The sequence below is a fragment of the Coturnix japonica genome, chromosome 2, assembly GCF_054131305.1.
Source record: "Coturnix japonica strain WE chromosome 2, WE-NBRP24, whole genome shotgun sequence".
Taxonomy (NCBI): Eukaryota; Metazoa; Chordata; class Aves; order Galliformes; family Phasianidae; genus Coturnix; species Coturnix japonica.
In genome coordinates, this window is record NC_140664.1 from 134,367,738 (window position 1) to 134,394,986 (window position 27,249).

Here is a 27,249-nt window from a genome sequence, read left to right on the forward strand (position 1 = left end):
ACAGGATTCAGCAACTGATTCTTAAAAGACTTTCCAAAACGCATGTGTGCTCAGATAGACATGTTAAATGTGTGTTGGGTTTTGCGTCTTGCTGCCCCAGCAGAGAGGGGTATTCTGAATTTCTGCCTATTTACGAAATCCTATCAGTTTATCTAAAGTGGTCCTTTCAGTTGGTATTTATTTTTATTAATGAAGGAAAGCACTGATGAACTTACTGGTCTTTCAATACTTGAGCTGTCAAGCAAATAGTTTCCTCACTGCTAATGTAGCATTTGAACTCACAGTGACAACACGATCTTGGTTTTGATCAGTATCATGGAGGCTTTTCCCCAGCCAGCATTGGGCACATCTGTAGGTGTGGCAGTAATAAGCAGTTGTGATTCTTTCCCCCTTAACACTCCCATGAACGTGATGGGTACAACCTGTCTTATGTTATAAACTTCACTCCCTGATCAGATTTTAAGGAAAATTGGCTGTATGATTTTACTGTTGACCTCCTTCTCTTGTGTAGCAGTTTAGGTAAATAATAACCTAGAATACTGTGGGCAGTTCTGTCAATGTTAGAAATTTTCCATGACTTCAGGAGCCAGGATACTCCTGTCTCTGATCTAATGTTTAAGAGTTTATTGAGCTGCCTGTGTTGGCTTCCTTGGTGAAGGAAGTTTGAGCTCATGTTTTGAGGTTGGAAATAGCTAAAATTGCTTTCTTGAGATGACAGAACTGTGACTTGCTAAAGCAGTTGCATTAGTACAACAAGGCTGTTAATTGTACGTGGCTCGCATTGAAACATGTTGATGAGTGAAGGTTATAAACCAGTCTAACCATCAGTGAAATGACATCTGCCTTACTCTTCTGTTGAAGGATTCTAGCTAGTCCTGATCATGGAGTTTTCTCAAGTGAAGACAAAAAGAAAAGTGCTTTTGATTTTGCCTGAAATTCTCATACAGCATAAGCTATGTTAGGTCAAGTTACACCTATGGCATGTCTTTGTGTTTACATTTGTTTCAAAGAAAAGGGATGTGAGCATCCCCCAGTATCTCTGTTGCATTATTTAGGTCTTGTGATTCACAGCTGTTTCTATCGAAAAGTTATTAATTTCATCGGGAGCAGCATTAGGTCTGCTCAGCAGTGCTGCTGGTGGGTACGTCCAGGTTGGCTGGATAGGCCTTTCCCATTTGGAATACTGATCTCCCTTAACATTGCCCCGTAGAAACTGGAGAGCTCAAATTCTGTTCCTCCTGTGCTGCTTTCTGGGCAGACTGTCAGGATTTTCCTGTTCTGCAGGTGAAAGATGTGGTTTCACTTAGTACAGAAGAAACTCTTATTGCAGAGGAAGGAGCTGGTTGATAGCATTGTGACAGTGCTGTTGTTGCAGCCTTCTATGAGCCACACTCCCCTTGAGAAGTATCTAAGCAGGAAGTGTCCCACAAACTATTATCACTTTTACATACAGAATATTGTTTGGTAACATTGTAAATAAAATAGACTATATGATAGAGGAAAATAAGGACATTTTGACTTTTTTACTTTTGGAGATATATATATATATATATTTTAGTTACATATACAAACAAAAATTCTACATTGTGTGAGAATTCTTTTATACCACAAATTATTTTTGTAACGTCTAATATGTTTCTGCAGGGAAAAGGGAGAAGGGCGTGTGTACGCACAGCGAATAAATATATATATATATAACGTTTAAATTAAATGTGCACTACATCAAACTCTAGAGGATAGAACAAGTTTAGTGTGAGGAGCAAGTCTTGATGTACTTGGACGCTCTTTGAGGGCGGCACTGACTATGTTTAACAGGTTGTCTTGCATGTCACATCCCTTCTGCTAATGATGCTTATTTCTTTCCTATGACCATCTTCAGTATAACAAGGAAGAGTGTTTTCGTGTATTCATGCAGGTATCCGTGTGTGAGCGGCATGTCTTGACATACGCTGTGATGCTGCAGTGAGTTGTGAAGGCAGGGTGGTAGGAATTTGTGGAGGCCAAACAGGCTGATCTTGCTTGCTGCCGTATCCGTTTATAGCAGCTGCATCTGCTGCATTGACAATATGATCTGTAAGGAGCTGTTGCCAGCAAAGTCTTGATAAAAGCATTTCCTAGAAGTTCCTTCTCTCTGAAGTGACACAAATAATCAGACTTCACCAGGACACGCAGACGTGTTCCCAATGGCAGATTTCACTGTTTGGCTTGGAAGCACTAAAAAAAAAAACAAAAATAACCAAAAAAAAAGAGCACTATTGTGTCCAGAGTCCTACTTAGAAAATGAGCATTCCTAATTTGTGTAACCAAACTACGGTATACTCAAAACATTAAAGAAAAAATACTGCAAATGATTTCAATTGGACTGACTTATCCTGTTGGACCTAAACGCCGCTCTTGTCTTTAGCTTTCCTGGTCTTGACGATACAGTGTCAGCAGGGTAAGAGTTACTGAAGAATACATAAAACCAAGCAATGTGCTGTGCTGCTTGGAAGCTTTTTTGACAGCATGCCTTCCGAAATTGGTGCTTGAGTGATTGAAAGCAGGCTCCTGCCATTGCTGAATTCTGCTTCTGTGTTCTTGGTGAAGTCCTGGCCCTGTGGAAGCTTCCATCTAATTCAGTGGGACCATGAGTGTGTTTGTGTTCCTGGTCATTACCCTCACTCTCTCACTCACTCATATGGGACTTCGTTTCTAATACAATAGTTTTAGGATGAAGCTCTGTTCCCTGACTGAAGTAATAACCTCTCAGTAATCCTTTGTGTCGGGACACGTCCACTGAAAGAGATCATGCTTGTGTTACGTCCATCCAGCTGTTCTGAAATGTAATGCTATTCTGTTGTGCCTTTATTTTTCCATGTAAAAGCAACTGCTGTAAGATGTTGTTGTTGTTGTTGTTTTTCCCCTTTAACTAGTTTTTATGTTTCTTTTTCTTTCTTAAAAAAAAAAGAAAAAAAAAGAAAAAAAAAAAGCAAACAAACCACTTTTCATTGCCCAGCTGTTATTTCTGGATGCAGTCTGTGATCCAGGTATTTCAAGAACCAATTACCTCAAACCTCATGTTAAACAGTGTTGCTATCTGGATTCTCCTTGATACTACAATATTGTAACACACACAAACAGGAACCTTGCTAATGTATGGGTGTTTATATATATGTATCATATACATATATGCGTGTATGTGTTAGATATATATAAATGGAAAGCGATCCCCAAGGACTGAAGGAAAAAAGCAAAGCTTTTGTTTTTCAACATCGGAACCAAAAGGGCTTCTCTGAAGCTCTATAATGGCATTGTGCTGGATATGTATTGAAAAAGTGTTCTCTGGAAAGTGCTTCCTTTGTCAGCCTTTTTATTTCAGTATTTTAATGGGGCAGAGGATGTGATTAAAACACCGTATCTGCATTTTTTGGGGGCCAGTTTTGAAGCTGAGGCCTCTTAATCTTTCCAATTGTTATAAAAACCAATCAAACTCGGTATATAACATTCCAGTAAGGTTAGTATTGCAAAACTTGAGTGTATTCTGGGAAGACTTCATTAGCTTTTGTTTTGGTGAAAGGGAAGGCACTGGTCAAACTTTACTCAACTTTTCCAATGTTTTGAGGAACTCAATTGTAACCAGTGCCATCCTGGTCATTTAAAATCCTAATTCAGTAGTCACTGGCATTTCTGGATTGGAACCCCTGCCAAAACCAAATAAAAACCAACAGCTGTAAGCAGGAGGACACTGGAGGAGTTGTACCTTCTGAATGTGTGCTAAGCATGACCATAATCTATTGAATAGCAGGAAACGCATTGGCAAGACCTGGGATTTATCTGGCCCTTTCTTTTTTCTATTCCCCCTTCTCCCAATAGCCTTCTCATAAAACCAGGCCTTCAACGGCAACGACTTACTTTGGCAAAACCGTCTAATGCTTCTACAGCTGTTGGTGGTTTATGATTAACTTTGGAAAATTATTGACAAAAATATTAACATCTCCCAGAAAGAAGACCTTTTGCAATGCTGTTGGCCTTCCAGTGGAATAATACTGTGATGCAAAGTTAGTGGATCAGAGTTGAAGGAGGTGGTTACTGCAAACTAAGTAACATTCTTGACCTCTATTCTATGCCATAAGTCTGCACAATGCCATTGTCAATCTACTCAAACGATCTGCTTATGAATTCTGCATGATCCTCATGATAGAGTTGAAAGCCTGATCTTCCACCTGTTAATATTTTCACATTCGTCCTTAAGTTTGACAAATTTTATACTGTAAAGTTGACCTAAGTACGGTTTGATGTCAATTCTCGTGGAAAAAGAGCTTTCTGCATGTAACATTAGACACATACAGTTAAACAACACAGCATAGTACAAAACTCACAAGATAATGTTTTGGCACCAGCAGAAAGAAATCTCACCCTGACCATTTGCCATTTGAAACCATCTTATTGTAAGTTTTACCAGCTACTTCTAAATTTGTGCTTTATTTAAAGAAATAAAAATCCTAAGACTTGTCTAGCGTAGTGAAATATGTGTATATCAGTTTTAGGATAAATAGCTAAGTCTTATTACGCTGTGTTACTTAACTTGTATATATAGAGTATACATAAGAGTTTGCAGTAACCTGTTTCTCCAGGATTTCCAGTTTGAATGGATTTAAACTCAAACTATGAGATTACGTAAATGATCTAGAAGATTGCAGAATAAAACTGAGTGTAAATTACAGGAAGCTCTATCAGATGGTGAAATAATTTTTAAAGAGTCTTTTGGTCCTTGGCTCAAATTCAATAAGTACTGTTTGTATACCAAGATATGTGAAATGTAAATGTTGTAGGTTATATTTCACTCTTGTAGCTATGAAAATGTAGAACAGAGATAGCTTGTACTACTGAGTTAACAAAAGTTATACTAAAGTATCCTGTTAAAAAGTATACAGAGAGGTAAGCTCATTGCTGTAACCCCTTTTTGGATTGAAGTGTGCTGATTTTTGTACGTATATTATATATATATTCTGCAAAATAATAGGTGTAGATATATATATATATAACGTACGTATAAAATGGCCTAACGCAGACATCCATTGTATTGAAGTTATGAAATGAAGACATTTCGGAAAGAACATTGTATCATAGTTCATGAATTTGCAGTGGATCTTTGTTCCTTTTTACTGTGGTATTTTAGAAACGAGTCTCAAGTTTGAAATTGGATCTGCCAAGTTGGAGTTTCGCTGCTTCAGCTTTGCACTGGGTGTCCGAATAAACCAGTATGAATGTAGTATTTGCCCTTTGTGAAGCAGCTACACCCCAACAGATAGGAGGAAAAAAAATTAAAAAATAAAAAAATAAAAAAAAGGAAAAAAAATAAAGAAAAAAAAACTAGAAAGAACTATTTCAAGTTTATCTTTTTGTATATGAAAATAAACAATAAATTACAAATAATTGCTTCTGTTGTTGGTGCGGCGTTAAAAAGAAAAGCACTGCTGTTTGGTAATACTGTTGACATCTGGCTGGATGTTAATGTCAATTTCCTTCTTATAGAAGGACCTTTTGGTGTTTCAATGCTGTCTGTTGCTAAATGACTGTAGAGGCCTCAGCCTCTCCTCATGGTTTGCAAAGGGAAGAAGGAATTAGCTAAGATAATAGCTAAGCTTGTAGCTCTGTGCGTTTCATACCCAGGGAAGAACAGTTCAAACAGTATTATGTGCATGCTAAGTTGTTCCAATAGCAAGCCCAGTCGTTCAGCTACAGCTGGCAGTGATGGGAGCTAAGCTCAATGCCAGGACTTTGTATTCTAGTGTCTTCTCTCCTGCCAGCTCTCAGCAAAGGGTGAGCATTAGAGCTGAGACTGGAGCAGAGCTTCTGTTCATCACCTCTGGGCATCCAAGAAGTCTGAGTTAGACAGAGGTGTCTAGATCTCGAAAAACATTGTAAGAAGTCATTAAATACGGAACTTCTTAATGTTCTCTCAGTCTGGTGAGTTATGTAACTCCCAAAACACGAGGCAGAAAGGTATGACGCTTCCAATGGAAGTACAGCTGGCCTTCACTCAGCATAAGAAAGGCACAGAGCTGTTTTGGTGTGGGTTCAGAGGAGACCAGGTTGGACGGGGCCCTGGGCAACCTGATCTAGTAAATGTGTATGCCAGGCAGGGGGGTTGTAACTACATGATCCTTGAGGTCCCTTCCAACCCGGGTCATTCTGTAATTCTGTGAGGCCACAAGGGTGCTCACAGAAACACCTATGCTATTAAGTTCGGGGGAGCTGGGCTTGTTCAACATGGAGAAGACAAGGCCTCATTGCAGCCTTCCACTACTTGAAGGGAGTTGATAAACAGGAGTGGGAGCACCTTTTTACACAGTCTGATAGCAACAGGACAAGGGGGAATGGCATTAAACAAAAAGATGGAAATTTAGGTTAGATATCAGGGGGGAAAAGCTTCACTCGAGGGGGCAGCAAGGCACTGCTGTCAATAGGTGTAGGTGCTCGGGGCCAGGCTGTGGGCAGGCAGCACACAGCAGGGGTTGGAACTGGGCACATTTCAAGGCCCCTTCCAACCAAACCATTCTATGATCCTTCAGGCAAGCGATGGTGGGAGCTCGTAGCCATTGGTGGTTTCCGTTTCTAAACTGATTGTTTTTTCTGAGGTTTTTTTTTGGCTTATTGGGATGAGCTGCTGGTAGTAGTAGGAAAACCTATCACTAATCTGTTTAATTTCCTGCTGCGTTATTCCTCTGCGTTATTTACAGCTCTCTAGGAACTCCCTTTTTAACTCGTTCCCGTCGTGGTGGAGTTGAGGTGACGCTGCCATGGCGGGCAGACAGAGGTCGCTGCAGCGCAGCACCGCCTGCCTCCTTCCCTCCATCATGGCGGCCGTGCCCCGCCACCGCCGTTTCTTAGGCGGCTTCATCTGCGGTGCAGCGGCGGGTGTTACTGTGTCGTGTTGGGCTGCATGGCGGCTCCTCCGCAGTCAGAGCCAAGCGGAACCGGGCTCCGAGCGAGCCCTGCCCGAGGGTAAGAGCTGTGGGTTGAAGGGAGCCCGCAGCGCTCCCCTCGGAGCGGCCTTACCCGGCTGGTTGGGGCTCACCGTCCCTGGAGCCGTGGGGATGTGGCACTGAGGGATGTGGGTACGGTGGGGTGGGTTTGTGTTATTCTGGCATTAATTTCAAGCAGTTTCCTGTACAGCATGTTTAAAACCGCGGAGATGCATCCCTTCCTGCCCCGTTTCTGATCATCTTTGCGTTGCTTTCTGTTTATTTTTTTCTCCTTAGAGCCAGTAGAAGAGTCTCTGCTGGAAAAATACGGATTCCCTGAAGCTGGAACTGAGACCAGGTGTTACACGAATCACGCACTGTCTTATGACCAGGCAAAACGTGTGCCTAGATGGGTGATTGAACATATTTCAAAGCAGAAGATGCTGGGTACGTGGGTCTTTATTTCCTTTCATTTATGGTGCCTGGAATGAGATTTGCGGCCTACAGTAGGTGGGCCCATGAATATGCTGGGAGGAAAAAATAACCTGTAGTGATCTCTTGATATTGGTGCATGTGCTTCTTACAAAAGAAGCACATGCTTCTTTTGCTTCCTAATCATTAGGGCTGACAATAGCAGGACACGGGGAAATGGTTTTAAGTTAAAAGAGGGAAGATTTAGGTTGGATGTTAGGGGGAAGTTCTTCACTAGGAGAGTGGTGAGGCCCTGGAACAGGCTGCCCAGGGAGGTTGTGGATGCCCCGTCCTTGGAGGTGTTCAAGACCAGGTTGGACGGGGCCCTGGGCAACCTGATCTAGTAAAGGTGTATGTTTGGTGGCCCTGCCAGGCAGGGGGGTTGGGACTACATGATCCTTGAGGTCCCTTCCAACCTGGGTCATTCTGTGATTCTGTTATATGGATTTTTCTACCCACTACAAGAGGCAGTGGGCCACTGGGTGGGTGTCAGCTACTTTACAGTGTTAAGGTTGATGTTGTTAGTGAAATTGAAAGAGATATGGCACTTCGTTTGCTTGTTTGCATTAGTCTGGTATTGTACATCGCAGTCCCGAAGCCTACAAGATACATTCAGCCCAAGGGTTGCATGTGGAAGGGAGGGTGTTTCATGTTGCATGAAGAAGAGGTGGGGGTCAGTCTCTTCTCAGGTGATGGCTTCAAGTTGTGCCAGAGGATGTGGGGGTTGGAGGTCAGGAGGTGAAAATGGAGTCGAGGGCATCAACAGCTACAGTTGCTCAGAGCCAGATAATGCATATCTACTCCCTGCAGTCATTACCTACTTCCCTGCAGTTCTGCTGTGTTTTCTTATGTGCATTATCTAATACGCTCTGCCTCGTTCTTTATGCAAGACAAATGCTCAGTGATTTTTGCTGTCAGAGCTGAATGAAATATGAATGGCGTGCAGTCATTGTAAATTAAGTTTATTGCATTAGTTCAGTTTTTATGCAGCAGATATTAATAATGGAGATAACTGTGTGATTGTAAAATGTTTTATGAAAGCTGTACCTCTCTAAATATATCTTAATCATTGTCTGCAAATTACCTTTCAAAATTAAAATGGTGATCCTGAAAATATTTATGGCCACCCCCTAAGTAGCATCGATTCCACTTCTTTCTGAGAAGAAAGCAGTAATTCCAGGCTTACTTTCAAGTGGGACTTAACAGTCGAATTGTTCAAATGCTTTCCAAGTGATCAGGTGCAGCAAACAGCAAATTGAAGTTAAACATCTCGAGGCATTCAGCTCAAGATTTATATTTGATAACTATTGAAACTGAGATTTGAGGCATAACTTGATGTTGTGTTTGCCACAAAATCATTGCGTTTTTAGATTATGTGATGGGGAGAGAGGAAAAAAAAAAAAAAAGAAAGAAGTGAGAGCTCCTTCCTTCTATCTCAAAAGATAGATGGCATCAAATGGCTCGGGCATAGTCATCTTTATGCATTTCATCCAGATAACTGGAGAGGCATCACAGGAATCCTGGAGAGGAATAGGAGAGCTCTTTTCTGAGTTCTATGCTTGTGAGGAAGAAATAACAATGTTCTTTTGAGTGGGCTAATTTCTTTTGCCAACTGTAACTGTTTTGAAACACAACCATTTTAATTTCCAGGCTAGACCTTGAAGAAGAGATGCTTGTAGTTTGTTCAGACATTAAATTGGAACTGGTGAGGGTCTGTGTGTCTTTGTGGTCCCAAAGAGAGTTTCTGTACTGGTTTATATCCCTAGTGGTCTTACCTTTAGCATTCATCTGTCTTTATGATAAGGCTATTTTGCTTTTGCTTATCTCTGTAAAGCAGAAAGCATGTTAGTGAGTCTGTATCAGGGAAAATAGGGAAGAGCTGTGGGGAGGAATGTAGAACCGGAGCAGGGATCTGTGAGGAGATTCCTTCTCTTCTGTGTTTGAGGAGAAAAATACTTCATTTAGAATCAGTTCAATGGGTTGAGTCCTTAAATGTGGGTGGTTTGGGGAGATGTTTGTTGTTAACCTAATGATGACAATTGTGTATGTGTTATTCCTTAGGCAACGCAGACCGAAGGCACTGTAAATTCCGACCAGATCCTAACATCCCTCTGATGTTCAGTGCTGTCAATGAAGACTACCTTGGGAGTGGGTGGTCACGAGGACACATGGCACCAGCAGGAGATAACAAATTTTCAACAGTAGGAATTTTGTATTATTATTACTATTTTTAAAACTCTGAGGTTCCTTTATTTTTTTGGTCAGAAAGGGTCAGATGACCCTTAGGAGTGATATATCATGTTCTGTGTGTTGTGAGATGGAATATGGTCTCTTTGTTGAAACACAGATGTCAACTTGGACTCTACTTGACCTGAGTGCTGTAGGATGCTCTCAGCGTACTTTGAGTGTCTAAATTGAGTGCCCTGATTGTCCTGTGTTGCCACACCTCTCTTCATTGAATCAGACCTAGGTTAGCATGTCTGGCAGAGGTGATACATGTCTCGTACTGTATAGTGTTGAACAATTCTAGTCCTCTTGAATGTCTCATTGTCAGTGTAACTAAGGTGAGAACATTCACCAGCCAAACCACAAAAGCTCTGAAGCTCAGGTTAAAGGGAGACACGGAGAGATGACTTCATTCTGGCCAACAGGTGTTGAGGCATTTAAGACTAGATTGGGCAATGCAAATGTACCGCTAAGTACTATCCCACATTGGCAAGAGGATTGACTGGATGATTTACAAAGCTTTTTCCTTTCTGGCAGTGTGCACAAGGTAAATTAGAACCTTCTTTTGCCATAGTTCTTTCGGTCTATAAAATGTCTTCACCTGCCGTTTGTTTGAGTTGTAAGAAAGGCATGCCCTAATGCCTTGGCTGCCGAACAAAGCAATGTGGATTTATTGGATCCTCTTGTGAAATGTGCCTAATGCAGGCAATTTGTCAATTAAGTAGCAGTTTGAATTTGTATTTCTGCTCTGCACTCTGGGGCACAGCGACAGCGGCATTGGGTTGGATGAAGGGACCACTTGTTTTATTCCTTCTGGAAGTGTCCTTATGTGGTTATTTGTGATACCTGGGGTTTCTAGCAGGTGAGCTAACTGGACAGGATGATCCTCCTCCTGCTTTGAAGTGCATTGATATAATACAGTCTTTCCAATACGAGCAGTGTTGTAAAACCCTAATTCCACAGTTCAATCAGTGCAGATAGAGTTTGCCTGTTATTCTAAGCAGTTCTGTCAGCCCCTTTGCTTGGATGGAGAAGTATCTGAAAAGCACTGACAAGCATATAGAACCTATGAAGATTTTGGGTTAAGGTTTTGGATTGTTTTCTCCCATATTTTCTTGTGTGTGTGTGTGTAGCTGTTGGACCCCCTTACTTTGCCACTTAAGTTATGTACCTCTTAATCCAAATCTGTTTTTCTAGATATTCTGACTTAGGTTTTTTTATGTTAATATTGTTAAGAATGAACTACATAGAAATGGTTTGTGATCCAGAAGCTTCTGAGATGTATTTACAGCTCAGGTGTTTCAATGAAATGATACTACTTTCTTTCTTTATGCAGAGAGCGATGGCTGAAACGTTTTATCTCTCTAACATTGTGCCTCAGAACTATGAAAATAATGCTGGATTTTGGAACAGGTGAGAAGTTACTTAGAAGAGAACTAAGTGAAAAGCGTCAGGCTGAAATATTGCGTTTATAAAGCTTCCTCATGTCAAAGTATTCTAAAGCATTTCATGGGCTATCTGTAGAGATCACGTCAGCCATCTCTGTGTATTCAGAATACAATTTATTCTGTCTGATGTGGGTAAAGTTACCAGACTTAACTTCTCTGTCCTTAAGGAAAGCTCAGTAAAAGTGAAGAAGGGGTTTAGCTGTTTAGATCTAGTCTTAATCTCTCTCCCCTCCCTGTCCCCCAAAAGTAGTACTTCAGAGGACAACGATGTTTGTTCACTTTGAATAGAAGAACTGAGTGCACCCTCCCGAGCTGTGACTGCTTGAGGTCACAGCTCAGGTGTTCCTTACAATGCTGGCTTCCAAGGGGCTGTCAGGAAAAAAATTCTCTGCATCTTGTGAATGCTGTCTGGATCAGCTTTGAGGTGAAGTGAGTGGAAGATAAATATTACCTTTCTTTCTGTAAGAGTTTTATTCTTTCCTTCCCCAGAGCAGGAAAAAAAACGCCCCACGCTAATAGAACTAGAAGTCATTCTGTGCTTCTCATGTAGCACATAGGAAGAGAAGACTTGGAAACAGGAGAGGAAAACAATGAATTTTACAAGGTTTGCTCAAGGGAAGGTTAGAAAAACTATGTGCAGCATTGTACTAGAAGTCTATTAAAAATGCATCATTGTTCAACAACACACTGCATTCTGATTTTACAAGAATGCATATAAAATCATATGAGGCATTCAGTAAGGTTATACTATTTTTATAGACAAATAAAATGCAATAACATTTTAAGAGATGTTTTTGTATTATTTTAACACCACGAGTATTTGAGCATAACATTTCCTTATACCAAAGCTAGGTGTCTGAGCCAGTTTAGGCCTGGAATCACTCTTTATTTCTCTTGAGCAGAATCAGTGCCTGATCAGGAAATAATAGGGAGCGTCTCAGAATTCCCCCCTGGCACTGTCAATTTTAAGCCCCACAATTTTAAGCTGCTGTTAGCTCTTTCTGCCAACATCAGTGCCTTATCCTCACAGTTTAAATCCACAAAACAGGTATTCCTGCCATTTGTTTTGCCAGTTGCTCTTTTTGATGCTGTGTGGTTTTAAGAATACTTTGTGCATGTGTTGTATCCTTCCTGGCCTTAGTACGTCCTTCTTTTCTCTATTTTTAATTCCTTGCTTCTGGAATTGTCTTCTGAGGTGCAGACAGCTTAGTTTAAGCCTGTTGCTTTTTGAAGTGGTGTTTGCCCTCCAGCCATGTATTTTTGCTGCTTTTCCTCATTCCAGCTCTGATTCTTCTCTGAGCCTATGGTGAGTTGACTCTGTTTACTAACCCATTTAAGCTGAATCACGTTTGGTTGGTTACCTTTCTGCAGGATCAGTAGATTGGATCAGCTGGAGAGATGAATGCCACAGCAAACGTGCAAGGTGTGGCAGGACTATTCAGGTGGGGCAAGCAAGGGGAGCAGTGTGAAAGGAGAGAGAGCAGGACTCTTTCAGGAAGCTATCGGATAGTAAGCTGTTAGATTCATTTGATGATGTTGTCTAACTGCACCTTAGTAGTTACTCCTCATTCTTTTCTTACCAATAGGGAGATTTCTTTCTGTTGTGGTGTTTCACTGTTATTTTCTGTCTTGAATGCATTTTTGTATTACTGTTGTCTGATCTCTGTCCCTGTTGCTGCTAGCAGCAGTCTGTTTCCTTGTTGCATTTATTCCCCTTCTTTCCTTATTCTGGGTGGTGTTTGTATTGCCATGTGATTAGGCAGCCAGGAGAGCTGGGTGTTTGGAAGCAAAGCTGATGACAGCAGAAAAAACGTAGCTTGTGGTCAGTGCTTTGGCTTATCACTGTTTGGCACTTCACTGTCACCAAGGAAGGAAGGTCTGATTCCTGCTCATTCTGCTTTGTGTGAGTTCAGTTAACTCACTATCTGGTTTTACTCAGAGTTATGAACAGATGAGGACTTCTGAAGGTGACCCAAGTGATAGGTATGAAGAACAAGAGGGAGAAGGAGATGAAACTCTCTTAATGTGACTTCTGTAGTGTTTGGGATGTTAGATCAAAGAGAGGCTATAGCCTCCCATTTTGTAAAATATAGGTGTGATCCAGAAACACCTCTTTATTTGGAGGAGTATTTTATTCTGTAAATTATAATATAAATTAGCTGGTTTAGAAAACGATGTTACTATTTCAGGAGAAACTACTTAATTTTTAACCATTTTTATGCAAAGAGCATTAAATAAACTTAGCAAAAAATGCCAGGTTGTAGTTTTCATAAGTTCATAAGAGCAGGTCCAGAGGAGGGCCACTAAGATGATCAAAGGGCTGGAGCACCTCTCCTGTGAGGAAAGATTGAGGGAACTGGGCTTGTTTAGCTTGGAGAACATTCCAGGGAGACCTCATTGAGGTCTTCCAGTATTTGAGGGGAGTATATAAACAGGAGGGGATATGACTGTTTACGAGAGTGGACAGTGATAGGATAAGGGGGAATGGTTTAAAATTGAGGCAGAGGAGGTTTAGGTTGGATATTAAGAGGAAATTTTTCACACAGAGGGTGGTGACGCACTGGAACAGGTTGCCCAAGGAGGCTGTGAATACCCTATCCCTGCAGGCATTCAAGGCCAGGCTGGATGTGGCTTTGGGCAGCCTGGTCTGCTGGTTGGCGACCCTGCACATAGCAGGGGGTTGGAACTGGATGATCACTGTTGTCCTTTTCAACCCAGGCCAGTCTATGATTCTACAGGAAGAACTGTTGCGGGACATTGATTCCTTGAGGGTATCACACCAATGCAGTAATGTGGTAGAACCATTTGAACTAATAATCTAATGGTTTAACAAATGTGTTTCAGAATGGAAATGTATTGTCGGGAATTGACGGAAAGATTTGAGGATGTTTGGGTGGTTTCTGGACCTCTGACCTTGCCTCAAACAAGTAATGATGGAAAGAAGAGTGTTACGTACCAGGTAGGTATGTATGCTGCTGGGTTAGCAGTGATTACATGATGCATGTGCTCCACTAAAGACAGTTTCAAAAGCAGCTTCTTGTTAATACCCCATACACATCGCTTTAAATCTCAGTTGCAGAGACCCGTCTAAGAATATCAGCATCAATTACAAGACCTCATTCATCTGGGAGGCGTTAGGTGAATACGGTGTAACTGCTGATGGTACCTTCCCATTTTTATTACTTGCTTTGAATACTCTGAAGATTTGCATTTCATCATGCATGGGCTCTGGAAACCATCACTGACAGACAAACAGGAGAGGCTATCATGTTGAGAGGTGAATTTATTGTTACTTGTCTTGATTTAGTCTTTATAAGGATGTGTTCACGCATCTGAAGGATCTCAGCATAGTAAGGTTTTAAAAAGACCTTACTACGCTCTTCTGCCCTTACTGTAATGACATATTATTGTTGTTTTCAGTTGCTAGATGCTAGCTTGTGTAATGCAAATAATAAATACAGTATTTTACACCTCTTGAAAAAACACTTTGCCTTGAAAATAAGTATTCAGATTAACAGCAACCTCAGCTTGCAAGTGATACATCTGTCCAGCCCATTCCCTAAGGAGCAATGAATGAGCCTGCTTCTGTTAAAAAAAAAAAGAAAAAAAGCAAAAAATAACAACCCTGTTTCAAAGGCGTGTGAGAGTTGCAAAAGAAAGAGATGTTGATATTTTAATGCTGGCTTGTTCAGCTCTAAGATTTAGGCACTCTTTCTCCAGTATAAATGTACAGCTGATTGCTGTTTGACTGAGCTTGGAACACGGTTGGGAAAGAGTCTAATTTTTAATGCTCGCTTTTAGGTTTTTCTTTCTTTGAAAGCTATCCCATATATCACCCACGCATCTATAACCTTGACTGTGATGAAATCACAGCTTTGGTTTTGTTGTTTTGTTGCTCTGTTTGTTTTTTTTTTTTGTCTGGCTGGTTTGTTTGTTTCTCAGCCAGTCATGTGTTATACACATCAAAGTACAGTGGTGATAATGCATCTTTTTCATACCTGGTGGCGGTTTCAAACTTCAGCTCTTGCTTTAGCCGTGTGAGGAAGGTGACAAATGTGCTCACTGTCAGGTGGATAAATTAGTAGTAGTATCATCATAGTATCATAGTATCATAGTCTCGTGCGGGTTGGAAGGGACCTTAGAGATCATCGAGTCCAACCCCCCGGGATTTGAGCCTCTGTGTAGCAGAGTGGCACTTCTACCACTTGCGCCACAGGGGGGATTCGGACCCAGGGCCTCCGGTGTTGCAACACGGCATTCCTACCACTTGCGCCACCGGGGCACACAACAAGTAATGCTGGTTCTCAAGGATAAACATTTTAAATCTTCTTCAAGAATTTGCACTTCTAGATAGACAGTGGCCTCTTACCATCCAGTAAAATTATTCACTAATGGGAAAAAGAAAAGAATGACAGATTCTCAGCCACTGAAATTCATATGTAGCAACAGAAAGGTCATAACTAGAGATCTCCCAGCCAGGTACAAACATGGCCTGATCTGTTTCAAATTATAGAATGTAGCAGAATTACAGCTACCTGTGATCAATGATAGCAACATGAAAAATTCCAGCTATTATATAAAATACTGGTTAAAACAATTTTCTAGAAACACAGAATCACAGAATCACAGAATTACCCGGGTTGGAAGGGACCTCAAGGATCATGTAGCTCCAACCCCCCTGCCCAGCAGGGCCACCAAACATACACCTTTACTAGATCAGGTTGCCCAGGGCCCCGTCCAACCTGGCCTTGAACACCTCCAAGGACGGGGCATCCACAACCTCACTGGGCAGCCTGTTCCAGGACCTAACCACTCTTCTAGTAAAGAACTTTCCCCTAACATCCAACCTAAATCTTCCCTCCTTCAACTTAAAACCATTTCCCCGTGTCCTGCTGTTATCAGCCCTTTCGAAGAGTTTACTCCCTTCCTGGGAGTAAGTTCCCTTCAGGTACTGAAAGGCTGCAATGAGGTCACCCCGCAACCTTCTCTTCTCCAAGCTGAACAAACCCAACTCCCTGAGCCTGTCCTCATAGGGGAGGTGCTCCAGCCCCCTGATCATCTTTGTGGCCCTCCTCTGGACCCTTTCCAAAATCTCCATATCTTTTTTGTACTGAGGGCTCCACACCTGGACACAGTACTCCAGATGGGGCCTCACAAGAGCAGAGTAGAGAGGGACGATCACCTCCCTATCCCTGCTGACCACCCCTCTCCTGATGGAGCCCAGGATCCCATTTGCTTTCCGAGCTGCCAGAGCGCACTGCTGGCTCATGTTAAGTTTCTCATCTATCAGGACCCCTAGGTCTTTCTCTGCCAAGCTGCTCTCAAGGACAACTCCTCCCAGGCTGTACAGGTGCCTGGGGTTCTTCCGGCCCAAGTGCAAAACCTTGCACTTTGCCGTGTTGAACCTCATTAGGTTCACCCGAGCCCAGCTTTCCAGCCTGTCAAGGTCCCTCTGAATGGCATCCGTTCCCTCCACCGTATCGACTGCACCACTCAGCTTGGTGTCATCAGCAAGTAGTAAGGGGATGTGTCCAGTGTCATGTAATAAGTTAGTGGCAAAGCTGACTTCAGTCTGCCTTTAGTTCCTTGCCAGCTAAAGGAGAGAAGGCTGATTTTGCTACTGCCTATGATACTTAGCAGTCCTCGACCTTGTCTGCATGTGTTGGTTGTCACTTCCTTCTATAATGTGCTTAATTAACCAGTGCAATAGAGAACCATCCATATTCGATCATTTTCTTTGGGTTTTGGTCTTGTTTTTCTACTGCAGTTGAAAGATACATCAGTGCACAAAGGAGCTGAGTGCGTACTGTTAACAGAGTGAGGTACATGGCAAAAGCACAGGAAGAGATGTTCTCTTTTAGCAACACTGAGCTGAGCATTTGGCTGACTATTGCATGGAATGGTACCTTAAGAGTTCCCCAGAACTTGTGCAGAACTTGCTGGAATCATCTCCCTTGTAGCTGTCAGGGTATTGCATTTGTTTTTATCTTTAAAAATGCATATTAGTGTTAGATTGAGATGAAAATCCTGGGCTGACTTGGAAATGTTATAGCTGAAAATGATTTTCCAGGAAGCCATTGAATCATCTATCAACTGCACCTATGTACTGATTTGATTTAATCTTGGTCATCTTTCTCTAATTTTTCTCTGGAGAAAGTGTTTACTTAGGTTACATTCTCTGAAAAACGATCGTGTCTTTACATTTGGGTTTTGAAATGTAAATGTTGGTGTTCTGCAGGTAAAAAGAAGGGCAAGCACTGCATCTTACTGCCTTTATTCATAGTAACTCGATAGTAGGATACTGTGATAGCAGTGGCACAAAATGTCCGTGCCGCTTTGATTATCGTACCGTTCTGTTCTTGTCTTCATCATCTCTGGGTTTGATGACAACTCTGATCTTTTATGAATGTTTTATCAGTTTCGGTTTTAATATAAACTACGAAGTGAAGTGCAGTGTGGAACTGAAATCGGCAGAATGATCAGATTTGTGTTTTCATTTCACCATTTGGCCACATTCATAAATCCTTCAGTCATCTCCCTTGGGGTGAAATTCATTCCTTAGATTGATTTGTGTTTGAGCTGTATTTAAGAACAGATAATGCTGTCCATAGGTGGAAAAGTACTATGTAAACTTTGGGGGGGAGGGTGTTATGTGTATGTGTGGGGTGTTGTTTTAAAGACTCCATTATTTGAGTTGGACCCTCTTGGAGTACCCTCCTAATCATGAATAAACACAGACTGAGAATGGTTTTGTTAATTTGAAAGCTCCTTTGTTTGACATAGAAGTTCTCTTTTAGGATGAGCTCAGGGTGGAAAGGTATGGGTTTTTTCCCCCTCTCTATATCATCATATACTCTTAGAAGAGCAAATGTAACCTGTCAAAACATTGGAGAGAAGTTCTTTTCAAGCATATCTCAGGTGTAATTGTCATTGATTTTGGTAGTCTGCCCCAAAACAAGAACCTTTGAGTGTTTCAACAGAATTGGAAGGGGACGTAGATCTTAGGAGTGAACTGTGTTATGTTCAAACAAATGACTTAGTAAAGGAAGGCTTTTAGTTCTCATTCTTTCAGCTTAGGAAGCTGATGTGGGAAGGTGTCCTTTTTCTTTGTGTTGTTTAACGAAAGTGCTGTGGTATATGTGAAAGCACTGAAATTCACAACATATAATCTGTCGACATAACTTAAGGCTGAGCTCCTTTCTGATGTTTTTCTCCTCCTTCAGGACCAGACCTGTGGAAAAAAGGAAAACTGCAGTGAATGTGTCTGCATTGATTTGTTTCAGATCCTCTGTTCAATCACAGTTTCCTTGTTTTTGGCTAAAGAAGTGAGGAAATATGTATCCGTGGCTTTACAGGCTGGTGTTTTTCTCATCAGACATCCAAAAAGGTTATTTTTAGATCACTATAGAGGAAAAACAGAGCATCGGTCATGGCATTGTTCCCAGTTCCTGCTTGGACTCTGGTACCATTTGCTGTTTAATTCCAGAAAGGGAATTAACCTTGAACTCCATAGATGCCAGCGTTGTTCTATCTATTGGCTGAACTTGCTGTATCCTCAGATATGTTCTGTCATTTCATCTGTCATTTCATCTGTCTCCAGCAGCGGCTTTTATTGCGTAGAGTAGATTGATGACCATGCTTGGTATCTGAGAAATACATTTTTGAGTATATATGTAAAATAGAATGCCAACAGGAAAAATCTGTTCTGTGTCATTGCAGAGGCAGATGCAGGTTTTTTGTCTTTGTCCAGATCAAATCAAAATGACAGCGTCTCATTTGATACATTCCCCATTGACTGTCGCTTCAGTGATTTTTTCTCTGTCAGCAGATTTGGAGATTGAAATACAGATTCTGCAGTAATTCTTCTGGGTGGTGCTCAACTCCTTACCCTCTTCTTCCCTTGTGCCTTCATAGTAAACATTAAGAAAGGTTTTGCAATGCTTGACAAGGTGAAGTACCTTTTATATGTTTATATTTATTGTTTGAAGAATACATTTTCTTCTACTTTTCAGTGATACCCTGAGCTCATGCTAATTTTCATAATGGAATAACTACTTTCCTGGGCTGGACATGGGGATTGCACAGCAGCTGTACCAGAAGGTACACTTACTTGTCACCTATTGCTGTGGCAAATAAGTGCCTGGGAAACACAGTGCTCCTCTCCAACAGAAAATGGTACTTATGGTTTTCCCTAGTCAAGAAGTAGCAGAGATTCTCTCCCAGCTGACATAGCATGAGAGAAGCAGTTTTTGTTAAAGGTAGAAACAAGCCTGGGGACTGTTACCCTTTGTTGGCTGCTCCAGATGGACTCAGGGCTACGCAGACCCCTTATGGATGTAGACCTGGTGCACACATCCCATAAAACTTACATTCAGAGGCCTGGATCTTGGGTCAGCTGGCGTCAGTGACCAGAGCTCATTCAACCCTAAATTTAGACATGATGTACAAGTGAAAATAATAGACACCGAGTTAAGATGGGAGGAGCAGAGACACCAAAGGTGCAGGATAGATTTACAGGGTTGCTTTCATTTAGCACCATAACCCTCCTGAAGGTTCTTTGGTTATAGGAAGAGTGTGGTGTTAGGGGCTGTAGTGGGCTAGGTATTACTTCGCGTTAAGCGTAACCCAAATGGATTGTGTGGGAGCAGTAGTCTGTCATCACATAAATATGGCATTGGAATGCCTATACACTCTATTTAAAAAAGAAAGAAGTAGAGATGAATTTTAATGCTGTTATTAGGCACAGCTTTTCTTTTCCTTGCAATCTCTTGTCTCTTTTTAGTCCTTTCTTTTTGAGACTGCCGAGTGATTTGGCAGTGTCAGTCAGAGCAGCCATAACGAGTTTTCCTGAAATGCACACATTTGGGGAACTTGGCTGTGAATTTCTCTAGCAGTTTGTTAATGTGGGTTTTATTAATCTGTGTTGTCTGTATTACTGGGGCTGCCTTCATACCTCTCAATTCTTCTCAATGCTATCTGATGAAGTTCTGTCACATATTGAGGAAAAAAAATACTATCAACAGAGTCAGCGCTGCCTAACACAAATCAAGAATGAATCAGAGTGAAGGCAGTTAACGCTGCAGCAACAATCAACTAAGCAGAATTGCGCTGATAGCAAAGGATTTTTATTTTATATTACCTGATAGTCAATCTGTGTCTATGCAGAATTTAATAGCAAACTTTAGTAAAGCTCCTGTTTGTCAAACCTGAGGTGGTATCAGCAGCAGTGATGCTCCACTACCTGGTCCGTATCATACCATAAGTTACAGCTGAAACAAAGCAGAGCTTTATTCAGTTTTGTTTTGGGCAACAGGAATGATGCCCTTGGAATTTTTACTTCAAGAAATGTGAGAGAATCTTAATTTCATTAATGGCCAGATGCAGTGTTCTGTAGGGAACTGGGTGTTTGCTTGTTTCCAGTCTTGTGGTAATGGTGGCTTTGTTCTAAACTCTAGTTATTAAGCAGAGAGGTGGGGGGGAGAAAGCGGTTACTGGAGTTCAGAGGGAATTTTTGGAGCTATCACTTTAATGCATTTGATGTTGGGATGCTCTGATGCAACGTCTCTTCCGTGTGTGCTGGCAGTTAAATCATGATTGAATGTGATTTCTGTTTACCAGGTTCTACAGGAATCTCAGATAATTGCCAACCCAGTGCTGGCGCTCGCTGATAAAAGACAAATCCCTTTGGCTAATTTTCTTCGTGGCTGATTTTCATTCTGTAGTCACTAGGTGGCAAAATACGACTTTGAAATTCGTGAGTCCTTTCTTTTAAAAGAAGATTGCTGCCCAGAGTGAGAAATCTGTAACAAGTGCAGTATGAAAGGAAAATAAGATAACTTTTGTTTTAATATTTGGAATAAGAGCAACAGTTCCGCTATTCTTATAAGTATTTGACTATTATGCTATTATGGGAATTTACTTTCCCATAAAACTCAAACTATGACTTTTAGGGACTGCTTCTTCCTGTCTGATTGCCCCATGAAAGTGACATTATTTAACGCCGTAAGCTTAAATAATGTCATTGGCAAATGGCTTCATTCTTCGTTGTGTTACCTTAGCACTTTGCAAATATCAGGTTTGTCCTTCTTCCCGTTTGAAAAGCACATCCTACAGGCATAAACAGTTAAATGATTTGGTCAAAATTGTGCAGAAGGCCAGTCTGAGGAAGAATCCCCATCAAGAGACTTGAGTATGAGGCTGAATTTACCAAAGCTCACTGAATTCTTACTGTTCTGAGAAATCTTGTTTCTTCTGTAGGGAAGATTTAGGTTGGCTGTTAGGGGGAAGATCTTTACTAGGAGAGTGGTGGGGTCCTGGAACAGGCTGCCCAGGGATGTTGTGGATGCCCCGTCCTTGGAGGTGTTCAAGGCCAGGTTGGATGGGCCCTGGTCAACATGATTTAGTAAACGTGGAAGTTTGGTGACCCTGCCAGGCAGGGGGGTAGGAGCTTCATGATCCTTGAGGTCCCTTCCAACCCGGGTCATTTTGTGATTCTGTCTTTATATTTATCCCTGTGAGCTCCTTAAGCCTGTAGAATATCTAACCAACACGTTCCTTGTTTTAGCAATGTGCAAACATCTCCAGATGTCAGGAATTGCACGCATTTTAATAGCCCATTCTTGTGACCACTGTCCACACTTAATTGGGAATAACATTGAGCATAACAAATTTTTACCCACTTGCGGAATGTTAGTAATAAAAAAGAAAGAAGCACCATGCCAAATATGACATTATCATAATGTTGCAGTGTTAGATGACACCAGTCCAGTGGGAGAGCTTCAGCCAACACGAGATCACCAAGGAAAACAAGAGCAAAGCAAAACCAAAGGGAATGAGCAGAGTGGCTCCAAGAGGTCAGAACAATAAACAAACAGCAAACCCTGGCCATCCTGTGATTCTATTAAAGTTTTGCAGGAATAAAGAAAACTCTCCCAGTGGCCTGTTCTCAGTGTGGAGTGAAAGCATGTGGGACAGAAGTGATTTTCAATATGCCATAGCTGTGTTTTTCTAGGCTGTATGTATTTGGTGTTTTAGAATCATGTATACTATTAAAAAAAGCTCTTTTTCAGCTGGAACAGATAGCTGTTGTGGGCATTGACTGCTGAAATATCATGTGCTGCCTGTGGGTAAACTGGCACAAATCAAAGTCAGCATCTGTACTTGGGCAATCTTAACCTATTTTCTCTTCTGTTACAATAGGGGCGTATGCTCTCTGCCCGTTTGGCATGCATCAAGATAAATGAGTGGTGCAGATCAAGGAAGTGATTCAGACCTCTGTAGCTGGGTAGGAAAATCCTCTAGGTGGCATTAGGAAGTGATTTGTTGAGCTTGTTTTTCTTACCTATTTCTTCATTTGCAGACTTCACTTCAGAATCACATTGTTGGGCTGTGTATGGAGGACATCTCTGTACTCTTCTGCACCTTCTGTGTCTACTCCAGTAGAAAAGCAGATAGTGATTTATTGCAGTGCATGGTGATGTAAATACTGCTGTGTGCTCGGCATCTATTTTAACAGGGAACCATTAGCAACATAGGTTATTGGTGATGCATTCTGTGTGAAGTTCACATATGTGTTGACCTTCTGGAAAAAGAACCCAACCAACACAATTATTCTTTGTCAGGCATCCTTTGTTTTCCTTCCTTGATGGTATCCTCTACCAGCAGAACATGCTGGAGGCAGAGTTACACCCATTTGGGTAAGGAAAGGATGCCATTTAAGTCTCCAGCCTTTGGCAGACTGGAATTTGTCTTAATCACTTTAACAGTATTAGAACTTAGCAAAATAATGGCAGGAGTAGATTATTGCTATTCAGAGGATTGGGATAAAGCCTGTACACTATTTAAATTTTATTTAAGTTCTCGAATGAGAACTTGCGTGGAACTGAACTAGTACATAAATTACATATATGGCCCTTGCCTGTATACGGCGGAGTTGTATTTAGAGCTGCTTTTCTCCAAAGGCCAACCCTTCCTTTTTCTCAAACTAGTTCTCTTCCGTTCTTTTCTTCCTTTCTTCATATGCTGTGCATAAATGTGCATTATTTTGCATAGAATATATATATTTGCATAATATTACATAAGCACAGGGTCTGTTTTCCCTTAACACCTACTCCAGGCATTCAGCATTTCCATTTCATACCTAAGTATTCTGTGTACGACTCTATTAATTCCCCAGCCTTTCTATCCTCCCACTCAGTCCTCAGACTCAATCCCCTGTTCCCTCTGCTAGTTCACTCAACACACACTCACCTGTTTGTTTTACATGTGCCATATATCCCCTAATTGGAGACACTCGCTGTAGCACCATCTGCATGTTCTCCCTTCCTCTTGTCTTTTATGCAGCAGACAGAAGATGCTGCTTTGTGTGTGTGAGGTGTTGAGAAGGGGTGGCTAAGGAGGACCTAGGATGTATACATGTATTCGTAGTCAAGGGGAAAAAGAAGCATGTGGGAGCCCTGGCAGTGCCACGCTACACAGGGGTGCTGCTGAGGAGTAGGTGGTTGGCCCAGGGAAGCCTGGGGAGCAGGGTTTAACCTGTGTGCTCTCTTCTCCCAGGGAGCTGCAGAAGCTTCAGGGAACAGTGCAACTGAACTCAGCCTTTTTCTTCTCCCCTGCCCTGCCCTGGGTGTGAGCAGCAGGTGGGAGTGCAGCACAAGCTCTGCCAGCTTCAGGGAGAGAAAAGAAACCCCTGCCTTCAGCAGCATCACCCACTGCCTGTTCTTGGGTGAATAGGGAAAAACGAATCCCCTCCTCCTTACCCCCCTTGGGGCTTTTTATGCTGGTTAGCTCCCTTCTTCCCACCCCCAGTACATCACATGCACCCCCCCCACCCCCCAGTTTGAATGCCAGCGTTCTCAAGTAAGTTACACACCAGCACCATTCATTTTTACAATTCATTTTTAACCCACCAGGTATAGCAGTGGGTTGATGCTGAATTTTCGTGTATTTTAAAATTACCAGTACGTCAGTCAGTTTTGATTTCTTATGCAGTTTATCCTGAGGAGCTGTAACCCTGGTTTCACCCACACTGAATGCTAAATGCAGAGTGCTTTGACACTCAGGAGTTCTCATTTCCCTATCAAGACATCTGTCATTGTTGAAAAGGAAAGTAGCTTTGGCATAAGGCATTTATTTATTGCTTACCAGTTTCAGTGGCTGTTAGATGTCTAAGCAGAGCTTTATTTAGGAAAAGCAAGATGATTGCTGTACAAAAGTATAAGCTACAGCAATGCTGTTAAACAGCCTCGTATAGGGAAGGGGGGAGGAATGCTCTGTTTTTGGTAACAGAGTAAAGGAAATCTTAAGAGTGTATTTGCCAGAGATGACGATAGTGAAGTTACTACTATGAGTGTATACAAGTCATGCAGTAAACACACTTAGTTAGGGGTTTGTCTTTCTTCTGAAGGTTCTTTCTCCAGTTTCAACCCAATTAGATTTCAGGAGCTGTCAGTTGTAGAACTGGCAGCAGAGGTAGGAGGCACTTCATGCGCTAAAAGAATTAACAGTTGGAGTAGACTGAAGGAAACTTTTCAGTACCACAGGCAAATTTCAGCTTTAAAAATGCATTACCTTTTACAGAAGTGCTGAACGCTTTCAAAACGAAGCGTACATGGAAAGTGTTTTTTCTGGGGTTGAGTTATCCTGAATCCAAATGGACAGAGCACGTCTGAACTGATATACCAGCATAGTTTGCAAAGTGCTTTCAATTAATATGATAGATTCTGGCAATGAAATAAATTCCTGCTTTCCCTGAAATGGCACTTTAATTGTACCTAACAAAAGTTGTCACAAGAATAAGCAGCATTTGCTTTTGCAAGTATTGCAAGTAGTACCGTATTATGGGATTGCATTTAAAAAGCACGGCGCTTTTGTAGTTCTTGTAGAGAGCCTGCATCTTTTTCTTCTGTTGCCTTCAGAAGAAAAAGTGAAGTGTTTAGAAGGATGATTGTACAGAAGGGTTATGCAAAGCTGAGACTTGCCCTGTGTGAGCCCGTTGTACTTCATCAGCATAGCACAATCAGTTCAGCAATATTGCAGGGGGGGAAAAAGCCCAATACAATGCATGCATGACTGCTGGAAAAAATTACATTTGTCATCAATATGTGTATTCCTCTGGACCAACTTTTGAGACAGAGCTGGGTATATGCATTGTAGATGTGTGAGTTTGTAGCAGGTTTCATGTGAATTCTAAGTCCTCATCATCTCCTGTTGCTTCAGTTAAATTTCTGGATCGTGATGTGTGTGACACAGCAGGAAATCCAAGATATGCAAGCCCTTACATTGAATCTCAGTGAAATGTGGGAAAAAAAGGTGCATCACATTAAGCATTTGCTTTGAATAGATTCCTCTCTTCCAATGTACATGTACAAAGTACATCCAGTATGTATATCCAGGCACCCTCAAAATAATACTTCTTTAGGTAACGTAGCTGTTCAGTACTACCTGTGTAAGGATTATAGAAGGACAAAAGGAAGAAGGTAAGCAGGAGTTGACTTGAAATGGGTGTTTAAAAAGTGCATGATATGGAGCTGTCAGATCAGGAATTAAAGAAAAACGTGTAGAGCCACTGTTACTAAAAACAGCATTCAAAGTGTTAACGATGTGATGCAGTATGACAGGAACCTCTGCCATCCCTTTGTGTCAGTTACACTTACAGATTTGCACCAGAGGATTTAGGAGCTGGGGTCTTGGCTGACTCCCTGTTTCCAAATATGTTTTTCGGATTCAGTTCCAGTTCAGTTTCATCTATAACTGAAGTTGCTCTGGTCTGCAACTGAACGGAATAATTACATTGAACTGATTCTTCTACCAGATCTTCTTGCTTCACATCTTTCCAAATATCTAGTCAAAGGTTGGATAACCTTTTGGCCTTTTGTCTGCAATGTTGTTTTTAATAGTACAGTGGGAGGTCAGTAGTGTTATGTGATGGGCTGAGAACCTTCTGGGAATGTCTTATGCCATCAATGGCCAAATGGCCCTGCAGTGAACCATTCTCTGCCCAGTTTCTGCTTGAAAAAGAGATTCAGATTTGGAACAGCTAGCTCAGTTCTGACCAGCTAGATGAGAAGTCGCAATGGAATCATGTTTTCCATCTCATCTGATCTCATAGTGTTACGTGTGATTTTGGTGTGTAGTTAGGCCTTATGACTCCTTTTGAGAGGTGGTTGCATTGGTCTTGTGTGTTTTTCTTCCCACTTTACTGATTAGATCTGTATCTTTTGACAGGTAATTGGAAAGGATGATGTGGCAGTGCCATCCCACCTCTACAAGGTGATCCTTGCCCGGCGGACCCGAACATCCACGGAGCCTTTGGCACTGGGTGCTTTTGTGGTGCCAAATGATCCCATAGGCTTCAGTCACCAGCTGACTGAATTCCAGGTCAAGATTGAAGATCTGGAAAAAATGTCTGGTTTGGTTTTCTTCCCCCAAGTGGACAAAACCAAAGATGTTAAAGATATCTGTGAGGTGGACACCTGTAAACTGATGGGATTCAAGGAGTTTACATTATACATTGTTACCCGAAAAGTGCAGAATGCCCGGACATTGCACCGGTTGGAAAAAGCCATGTCAGAGTTAAAGGAGGCAGGAATTGAGCCTGATGAATATCTTCTAAAGCTTCACAAGAAGAAGGAGGAAGAACTACAGCAGGAAAAACAAACAACAGCTAGAGAGGGGAGGGCTGGCTGAGTACTTGGTTAGGAAGGTGCCTTTTTTGTACTTCGAGGGGGGCGACAAGGCAAAACCATGGCTTTATAAATTATCCTTTTCTGAATTAGGAAAACAATAAAGAAACTTTTGGATGTTGTTGGATTTGGAACAATGTTCATTCTTGTGTAACGTGATGCCCGCACGTGGTTTTGCTGCAGTATTTAGATGTGGGAAATGAAAATGACCTCTTTCTGGCATGAATGGATTACAGGGACCTCCAGAAAAGGCTTTGTACTATTTTCCAAGCCAGACGTCAGACTTGGGGGCTGTATGGAATCCCTTCTAGGAATACAATAAAAATAGATGGTAGACACCTTGGGAGTATAACTGGAACGTGTCTGAATGTAATTCAGCCTGCAATTGTCTTTCAGTGTGATGGTATGGAAATGGTAGTTTCTGGAAGTTTGTAAATTAAATCAATTAAGAAATATTTAACTTTCAACAGAGGC

At 41.6% G+C, this 27,249-nt stretch overlaps 1 protein-coding gene across 5 annotated transcripts; it reads left to right on the top strand.

Moving 5' to 3' along the window:
• Nucleotides 1-6,624: 6,624 nt before the first annotated feature.
• Nucleotides 6,625-26,909, top strand: EXOG (exo/endonuclease G). 5 transcript variants are annotated; one of them, XM_085539029.1, is made up of 7 exons: nucleotides 6,768-6,987; nucleotides 7,245-7,394; nucleotides 9,480-9,619; nucleotides 10,981-11,057; nucleotides 13,937-14,051; nucleotides 23,648-23,730; nucleotides 26,318-26,450. In XM_085539029.1, the coding sequence occupies exons 1-7, from the start codon at nucleotides 6,783-6,785 to the stop codon at nucleotides 26,319-26,321; spliced, it is 774 nt and encodes a 257-aa protein (XP_085395155.1). In that variant the 5' UTR covers nucleotides 6,768-6,782; the 3' UTR covers nucleotides 26,322-26,450. The 5 variants fall into 5 exon arrangements, with proteins under 5 accessions (XP_015708373.1, XP_085395155.1, XP_085395157.1 ...); XM_015852887.2 differs by lacking the exon at nucleotides 23,648-23,730 and having other exon boundaries at nucleotides 6,625-6,987; nucleotides 26,318-26,909; XM_085539031.1 differs by lacking the exon at nucleotides 23,648-23,730 and having other exon boundaries at nucleotides 13,937-14,055; nucleotides 26,318-26,909.
• The last annotated feature ends 340 nt before the right edge of the window (nucleotides 26,910-27,249 follow it).

Bases quoted from the DNA above. Each gene is read 5' to 3' on its own strand.
- EXOG (XM_015852887.2), top strand. From the start codon at position 6,783: ATGGCGGGCAGACAGAGGTCGCTGCAGCGCAGCACCGCCTGCCTCCTT. The intron at 9,620-10,980 runs GTAGGAATTTTG...TTCTTTATGCAG, and splicing joins GAGATAACAAATTTTCAACA to AGAGCGATGGCTGAAACGTT. The intron at 11,058-13,936 runs GTGAGAAGTTAC...AATGTGTTTCAG, and splicing joins AATGCTGGATTTTGGAACAG to AATGGAAATGTATTGTCGGG.